Raw genomic sequence first — 9179 nt, forward strand, 5'->3', positions numbered from 1 at the left:
CTCCCCCGCTCCTGTCCCGGTCCTGTCCCGGTCCCGTCCCGGTCCCGTCCCGGTCCCGTCCCGCTCCTGTCCCGCCGCACACGTGTGCCCCTCAGGCCGGGTTCCGCTGCCGCCGCCGGGCCCCGCCCCGCCCCGGCCTGGCCCCGCCCCTCCTCTTCGCCGCCCAATCGTAAGGCGAGACAGCGCCTTGCTTAGAATAACCCCTCCTACTGCCACCGCCTGGCCCCGCCCCCGCTCCGACAGCCAATGGCGGCTCGCCGTTCCCAGCAGGGCAGACCGGAAACGGGGCCGTACCATAGAGAGCAGAGGAAGGAGCGGCCCTCGGGCGGACCCTTCCCGCCGCCGCTCTCTATGGTGAGTCGTCCGTGTGACCCGGCGCGCTCCCGCAGCATCATCATCGCTGATGCTGCTAATTGCCTGCACCCCTTTATCGCCCAAAAAGCTGCCGAGGTCTATCCGGGCAAGCGAAGCTCAGACTGATTTTAACCATGCGCTGCACAGCTACCCTGTTCTTGCCAGGAGAAACCCCCAGCATCCTCCGATAAAGGGTAAAACATTACGGAGACAGAGTGGATAAATTATGCTGACAGAACTCCTGCCCCAGCGTCCCTATGGTCTCTGCTTTATTTCCTCCTTCATCCCCATCACTCAGCACATTTCAAATGCTCACACCTCCCATGCAGCAGCACCACATCTCATCTTGATTCAGCCCCTGCACAACACGCCAGCCAGAAAATTCATCTCATAGGGCCTAGCAGACATTTAAAAGTTGGCCAGATGCCAGAGCACGCAGATGAGTGCTTGACGGGGCTTTTAAAATGCAATTAAGACCATGAGGAGTTTACAGCCAGGAGCTGGTTGTAGTATGGATCATAAAACCAACACACTTTCTCTCTGGCTCTTGGAAATGAGTTGATGGCTTTTGGTGAAGGCACGCTGAGAATGGCAGCTGGCTCTGTGCCTCCTTCTGCACCCACTCCTTCAGAGGGGTTGTGGTGAGGAGCAGGAATTTGGACAGCTCCAAACCCTCATCCTCAGGTCAGCACAGCAATAATTGATTTGATTGATGCAAGACTGGAGGCTCCAAATATCACCACAGAGGTCATCCACAAAAGCAGTTGGTATAAATTTGGAGGGTTCCAAGCACAGGTGTCAGAATCCTCCTTTTTTCCCAGAATTCTCCCTTTGCCCCATTAACTTCTGCATCCACCAGTTCTGGCAGAGAACAATCCACTTATTTCCCAGATCACAGGCTGTCTCCCAGAGGCTGAGGGACCTGCAAACACTTGCCTTCAGATGGCATTGCTTTAAACAGCATTACCATAAAATCCAGCTGGGAAAAGGACTGTTGCTCCAACCAGTGCTTGGGAACATTTTGAGGCTGATCTCTTTGCAGCAGGAGAGGGCAAAAGAGCATTTTGTGCCCACAAACGAGAACATGTGAGGTTATGATTACCCTGCCTGAAGCAAAAGCAAGCTCCCTCACCCCCTTGCTGGAGCTGGGAATGCCAATAATTTGTCACATTTATCTTAATTTATCTCTGATGCTCAATTGAGAGACGAATCGGGGTTGGGAGGACAGTAGTGGGGAGGATCTTTGACCCCCCGTAGCATTCAGGACATTTGCTCTGGCCATACCCCTCCAGCTGCTCTCTCACCTGCTCCAGTCAAACCCCTGCTCCAAGGATGGGAATTTGTCCTCTGGGTGTTTCCTAATGTCCTGGATCGATGACCCACATGGGCCTGGATAGAGGTGGCAATGCCACCAGATCAGTGCATCAGCAGCCCCTGGGCCCCAGCCCAGGAGAAATCAATAATTCAACATTTCTGATGCCAAATGGGTCATGTTGGATGGATCCAGGGCCATTCTGCCTTGTCCTGAGTCTGAGCCATCTGCACAGGGATGCCATGGCCATCCCAGCTCCAGCCTCACATCACAGAGACACTTCTCCAGTGCATCTGAGGATGCTCCTGGACTTGGTGGAGGAGAAGCGGAGTAAAACTCCATGGATTGCCTGCTGCAACAGTCACCCTGCCTCAGGCCAGGACCAGGGCAGAGCATTGGGACACATTTTCCTGTGAAGCCTTATAAATCCACAACGTGGCACTGCGAGGGTCCAGCCCAGATGGGAGGATTACTCAAACCAGGGAGAAAAACCTCAGGCTCAGAGCAAAGCCACACTGGTCCAAGTTTGGCCACCTGCCCTTTCTGCTGCCAGCTGCCCACCACGACACTGGGGTGGACTTTGTCATTGCTTTTGCAGGTCTGGGACAGCAGAGCACCCTGGTAAAGCTCAACACAGCTTCCCAGAGGGGGTTTGAACTGGCCACATGGGCATCCCATCCCCTGGCAGCAGCACAGGGGGCCTCCTAAACAGGGAAAATCTCCCAAGCCCTGGACACCTGCCGCTGGCAGATAATTCCTTTGATAAATTCTTGCCATAGCAATGACCAGGTCTGGGGTCACCTCTGGCACCCCAACAGACATCCCCATGGGTGAGGATCTTTCCCCCAGTCCTACCCTGGGCACCACGGGATACCAGTAAGACTTCCTCCAGCAACAAAACCCAATGATCAAGGAAATCCACCCCAAAGCATTAAGGCTGAATTTGCCAAATCTTTGTTTCTAGAAGGGGCTGGTTTAGCCCAAAGTCAGGCAAAGCACAAGCAGCAGTGACACAACCCCCACCATCCACCCCTTCCCTGAGACCATGACCACACAGCTGCAGCTACATCCTACAGATCCTGGTGCTTCTCAGTTCCAGATGTCCTGGATGTGATGCCGCATCCCCCCCAGGTTGGGGGCTGGGGAGTTCCTCTCCCCAACTATGAAAGCAGAGTGGATAAAACTAAGCCCTGGCTGGGAATAACTGTGGAGGGACCCTGATTTTTTCATTCCCTGGTGTTGCCCCACCTGGCTCTCCCCCTGCAGTGGCTTTGTGCACCATTTTCTAGCCAAAAGCGAGACTTCAGGGAGGGATGTTTCCTACACCGTGACTTCATGGAGGTGTTTGTTGGTCCTGCTGAAGCCATCCCTCTGAATGTCCCTGTGGGAAACAGCCCCCTGAGTGCTGCAGCCCTCCAGTCCTCACTGGATGCCCACCAGCTCCGTTATGGGGGGAGCATGGACCATCAGCTCCTCGTATCTCTGGAGGAAGAGCCAGAGCCTGGAGCTGTACGTGTCCTCATTGTAGGGCAGCTTCTTCTGCTTCAGGTACTGGGAGACGATGGGTTTGATCTGCAAAGGCAAAGGTAACATCTGTGCAGAATGCCTGGTGTTTGTACAAGATGCCCGAAACGTGCCCAGAAAACCCATCCCACACGCCCAAAGCTGGGCTGGAGCAGGCAGCACCAGCTGTAGTATCTTTGTTGTGAATATTAAGAGTAAGGTGGTTTCCAATTGCAGCATCACAGGGAGTTCACCCTGGCAAAATGCCTTTGTAGGATTCCAAATTAGGAGAGATGTCCTAATGAGGCTTCTAAGGAGAGCCAGCCACAAATGCTCATCGTTCACACCTATCATAATTCCAGCGTGCCCACACAGCCAGCTCGTTGATGGGACTGGGAGGCTGCCACAGACTTAATTACCGCTTTCCCTGCAACACCTCTTTGGGGGAGGTAGGTCCTGCCAGCCCTGTGAGCTCAAGCAAAGGACACTGAAAACAGGGGCACAGGACTAATTGAGCGGTGATCCTGTGCTGAAGGGTAGTGTATGGACCTGCCTCGGGATCCCCTCCAGCTGGGGCACTGCTCGGATCCCACATTTTGAACACACCCTGTACCTCAGAGCGGCAAGTAAGGGCATGACCAAAGTGATAAAAGGTTTGTCTGGATGTTGTCTGAACCAAAAACTGGACTGTGCAATGCTGGGGTTACTTTCCCAATGAAATAGCTGGGAGGATCCTGGACTGCTGGAAGGCTGCTGCAGGCTGGAATTGGGACCAGGAGAAGGAGCAGGGAGCAGAAACCCAGGAGAAACAGGAATGGGATGGCAGGAGGTGGGTATGGGGCTGTTGCAAAGCACCGAGTAGTTTCCAACATGGGAAGGAGCAGCACAGACAGGTGTGGCAGTGGGGACGGGAGGTGGTGGGGAGGTGGATGTCTCGTCTCCATGTCACCTCCCAGCCACCCTGCGGGGTCGTCTCACCTTCAGGCACATGTTGTCAGAGAGGCTGGGGAAGAGGTGATGCTCCACATGGCAGCTGATGAGCGAGTGGCCAAAGGACCAGTCGAGGAGGGCGTTGCGGGGCAGGTTGAGGACACCCAGGCTCATGAGGAGGATCCGCTTGGGTTTGCGCTCAGCCGTGAACATGGGCAGGCCGATGTGCTGTGGGAGAGGCAGGGTGGGCACCCTGGGGCACCTGTCACCTCCCCAGTCCCTTCCCAGCAGAGCCAATGACAGCTCTGCCCGTGTGTGGGCATGAAGAGCCACATTTTGGAGTCTCTCTGCCAGTCCCAGAGCTGGGTTTGTCACTAAAGTCACTCCATCTTGTGTTTGTCTGTCCATGGAGCCACCAAGGAGCTTGCAGATTCTGTGCCCCCAACACACCCCCACTGAGAGCCACCAGCATCTCCCCACCCCACACCTGTAACACCACATGGAACACACGTCAGCCCTCCCAATTCTGCCACCCACTGCAGAGGACAGCACCCTCACACCCTTTGCATTCATCTGCCCTGACATTTCCCAAGGGCCACCACTTTCCATCCAGCACCACCACCCTGATCCTGTTATGGTGACAGCATCAGCACGAGGGAGGTGAACCCACTCGCCTCAAGGTGACACAAGCTCCAGCCAGCAGCATCAGGGCTTTGTCACCAGCACTGGGTGGTGGTTCACCTGTCTCCAGCACTGCTGGAATACCTTGAAGCTTCAGGTCTCTACCTGGAATATGTTGACATGGATGTAGGGATGGGCCAGGAGGGAGCGGGTGAGCAGCATGCAGAGCAGGGCAGACCACGGAGACTGGAAGCCTGAGACGTGGAGCAGGAGCCAGTAATGGCAGTAAAACCCCAGAAACATGCAGCAGAGGGTCCGGAGAGCTGCTTTCCACTCCACGTTCCTCAATAAATCTGCACAAGGAAGAGGAGGCAGTGCATGGGAGAAGTGTTGATGTTTCCCTACCACCACTGCTGCTCCAGGCTGCCCAGCGTGACAATAGCCCCATAGCCCAGCCCAGCCCATGAACTCACCTTCCCCATCCTCCAGGTTGGCCCAAACCCTATAGAACTGCTGGAGTGTGGGTCTGAGAGCCTCCCCAAAGCAGCAGATCCAGCTGTGCATCATCACTCAGGAGATTCGGATGCACCTTCATTTCTTACGATTTGCCAAGTCATTGTCCATGCATTTGGCACTGCCCAGAGCTGGGTCATGCAGCCTGGAGGGCTTTGCTTCCCCAGCCTCTTACTGCTTTTTAGGCTCTTCTCCCTGATTGTTTTCTGGCACCATTATTTCCCTGGAGCCACCACCTTTCCTGCCCAAGCTCTTTTGTGTCTGGCCCCCACAGTGCCCCAATCTTCCACCCCAGACATGGCTATCAAACACCCTGTGCAATGCTCTGATCAACCTGAGACCCACGTGTGACACTGAACCCCATTATGGCCACAGATCTGAGTGAAGGGAGAATGGATTTGGGGTGCTTCAGGCTTATGATGGCTTTTGCCAGAGATTTCAACATCCAAGAAAAATGAAGTGTTTTGTCAGCATGAGCAGAAAGTAGATGCAGCAGATGTGGTCCCCAGGCAAGCACGGCACCTCCTGCTTTTCCTGAAGCCCAGTGTTCCACCAGGGGCTGGTGCAGTTAATGTGATGCCTCCAAACAAAGCAGAACCCTTGGGTGGGGTGATACCTGGGCAGTCACAACCTTCCCACACTCAGCATCCTGTCCCAAGGCGCCTGGAACACGTACCAAGTGCAACCAGAGGGGTCAGGATGGGCACTGCGAGAGGCGCGATGAACATGTAAACGTAGCGGTTCAGGAAAGGAAGTTTCCACGTGCTGGAGTCCCCCAGGCCGATGATGTTGGTGTAGCCGTGGTGGATCTTCACATGGTTGTAGGTGGCCTGCTCGACTGTGAAAGCCGAGCAGAGCTGGGAGGGAAGAGAAAGAAGTTGTGGTGTCAGGGTTGGGCACTGCCTGGCTTGGGTTTGTGTGGGAGGAACCCAGGGAGATGCTCTGGAACCATAATGAATCACCATGGGGAGATGCTCTGTACCCACAGACCTCAAACCAGTCTGGAAATGAACTTTTAAGAGTTAAGCACCTTACCCACCATTCTGAACATTCCCCACCACTCAAAGGTGCTGATGGAGTGTTTTTGGGGGCTGCCCTACTCACCTCAATGAAGAAGATAGCCCACACTTTGCCCCAGGACTTGGACTCGGTCAAGGCATTGTGGCTAGCCAGGTGGCTGCCCTTGACAGTCAGGGTGTGATGCACCACGCCAAGGGTGAGGACACCCACCAGGAAAGGGATGGCCTGGGCCGACCGCAGGCACAGGAACCCTGTGGAGAAACCAGCCAGGCAGGAGCTCGCCATGCACATGTCCTGCAGCCCTCTGAGCCAGGCTGGAGGTGTTGCTACACCCAAACGCCAGCTACTGCCCTAAACCTGTTCTTCAGCCATAGTTACAGGCATTTAAACCATGCAAATCAGAGTTTGCCTTCTCATCGTCCTCATGACTGGGCCAGCCACACTCACCCTTGTGCTGAAGATTTGGCCACCTCCAGCCTTGATGGCAATGAGTGCTGCAGGTGCCTGATCCCACCCCTCCATTTTGGGATGTGGGCTCCACTGGTGTCATTACTCTGCCAGGATTTCAGCATCCCCAGGAGTTCAACAGAAAGGGAAGGTCCCAGATTTCCAGCCATGCCACCAGAGACCCACCCTCAACTGTCTTCTCCTGCACCCACCACAGCCAGGGCCATTGCCACCAAAACCACCATGGTTTCCCTGCCCCATGGTGGGACACATCACCCGCTGTCCTGTCCTGTCATCTGCCTGGGCACCATCCCCTCAGCCCAGGCTGTACCCCAGATACCGCTGGCCCCTCACCCCAGGCTGTACCCCGGGTGTCACTGTCACCCGCTGTGGGGTCAGAGTGTGCAGAGTCATGGAGTAAAGGAGTTATTGTGGCTTTGTTCAAACCTCAGTAGATGCCAACAGGCTCCCAGCACAAAGCAGTCATGAGGAGGCAGTGGGAGCCCTGGGGACCTCCCTGGCCCTGGTTTGGGGCGGCTGAGCCAGGTTACCTGCCGGGAGCAGGAGGAAGCTGCAGGCAAGGATGCTGATGTCCACACCGTGCCGTTCCCACCAGCTGCTGCTCTTCACCACCTTCTGCACCAGCTCTGAAAGCTCGGTCATCAGGGCTTCCTCGGGCTTCGATGCTCGCTGTGGGGCTCCCCCGGCGGTCACGTCCCCGTCACCCAGCGCTGGCCCCGGCTCCCAGCCCTCTGCCATCATGTCTGTCCTGCTGCTCCCAGGTGCTGTCATGCTCCGGGGCTCGGGGTCCCCCATCCCCCTGAGCCGGGGGATACCGCTGACCTCCCCGTTGACCTGCCGTCCCCTCGGCCTCACCGGGTCCCCATCCTCCAGCGGCATGTCCCTGCTGAGCAGAGCGGTGTCACCCCCAGAGGACCAACCCCAACACCCCGACCCAGCGCGGACGGGCTCGCCGGCTCCCGCTGCGCCGAAGGACACGGGAAGGGCAGGGACGGAAAAAAAAAAATAATAATAAAAAAAATAATCCAAGGAGGACGCAGAGCCACCAGCCTCCCACCGCAGGGACACCACAGCCCCCTACTCACGGCAGCCCCGGCTCGGCCGCTGTCCCGGCGCTGGCCATCGCACGGTGCCCGGGCGGCTCCGCGAACCGGGCGGCTGCGGCTCGGAGAAGGAGGAGCAGGGGAGGAGCGGGAGGAGGGCGGATGCAGATAAACAGTGACAAAAACCCGCCCTCGCGGCCCGGGAAGGGGAGAAGCCGCGGCTGCGGGGCCGGGGGGAGGACGCTCGGCCAGGGCATAGGGGAGCGACGGCGGCAGAGGAGCGAAGGAGTGGAAAAAAGCTGGAGAGAGGCAATGGAAATGTTGGAGCCAAGCGCCAGGAACACCCCTGAGAAACCCAAGCGGAGCACTGAGGACAGGGATAGGGTTTCGCTTTTGCCAGGGACAGGGAGCAAACGTTGCCTGTCGCACAAGGGAGCCGTTTTGGGGAGGAAATCGGCCTTTTCCACAGCGAGGAGCAGGCTGCAGAAGGAGGGGCTGCCTGTGCCTGCCTGCCCCGGCTGCTGCTGCCCTCCGCTCGGCCGGACCCAGCGGCCCCCGCCAGGGACCAGCCACCACAAATGCGTCCCTCGCAGCTCCGGCACCCAGCTCTGACCCCCGCACAGTCTCTCTTCTCTTCTGGCCTGGTTCTGTATGAATTTCCCCCGTTTTTCATCACTGCCTCCTGACTCGTCACCCAGACACTGGCATCCAAAAGCTTTGAGGGTGCCATTGCACAGACCAGGACCTCCAGAGCGCTATTTCTTTATGAAGGAAAGCTAAAATCACATTGTTCCTCTCTGTGGCACTGGATTTCTTCATGCTTTGTTATTTCTCCTTGCCAAACTTCAGATTAACTCAACTGATCCACCAAAATCTTAATGAACATTGATATCCATCAAATTCCTATGGATTTGCAACAAGCAAGGCTGGCTTTCTACACCCATCACTAGGATATCACAGCCCCAGACTGGGATGGGCTTAGCACCTCCCAGTAACATCACATCACTGCCTCGATTTGCAGGGAAGCAAACCTCATGCCCAAATTACACCAAACCCCAGGGAATTGTTATCATCCTCTGGAAAAAAATTAACAACAATTTTTAAAACCCCAGCTACTGCAAAAGGGGCAGAGCTGAGAGTGCATCAGAAGAGACCTGCTGAGGTTTCATTTCCACTCTAAGTGCATGCATTAGGAAAAACCAGGGGCACTGAGGAATCGTGGTGGTGTGTGAAATCCAGACAGTGATTCATTCTGATAAGCAGAATGGCTTTGGCCACCTGCCCACAGCTGGGAGAGCACCCATGGGTGCTGCCAGGCCAGTGGAGACAGATATCAGACCCAAAGGTATATCCAATAGGGCTGCTCCTGAGAGATACACACCTGCATTGTCACACCTCGGGCATCACCACAATGG

At 56.1% G+C, this 9179-nt stretch overlaps 1 protein-coding gene across 1 annotated transcript; it reads right to left on the reverse strand.

The window, feature by feature from the left end:
* Positions 1 to 2604: 2604 nt before the first annotated feature.
* On the reverse strand, positions 2605 to 7654 carry FADS6 (fatty acid desaturase 6). Its single transcript, XM_066331957.1, has 6 exons — positions 7252 to 7654; positions 6338 to 6504; positions 5910 to 6090; positions 4886 to 5073; positions 4148 to 4327; positions 2605 to 3238 (listed from the first exon to the last, which is right to left on the reverse strand). The coding sequence occupies exons 1-6, from the start codon at positions 7598 to 7600 to the stop codon at positions 3089 to 3091; spliced, it is 1215 nt and encodes a 404-aa protein (XP_066188054.1). The 5' UTR covers positions 7601 to 7654; the 3' UTR covers positions 2605 to 3088.
* Between the last annotated feature and the right edge of the window lie 1525 nt (positions 7655 to 9179).

The sequence above is a fragment of the Sylvia atricapilla genome, chromosome 18, assembly GCF_009819655.1.
Source record: "Sylvia atricapilla isolate bSylAtr1 chromosome 18, bSylAtr1.pri, whole genome shotgun sequence".
Classification (NCBI taxonomy): domain Eukaryota; kingdom Metazoa; phylum Chordata; class Aves; order Passeriformes; family Sylviidae; genus Sylvia; species Sylvia atricapilla.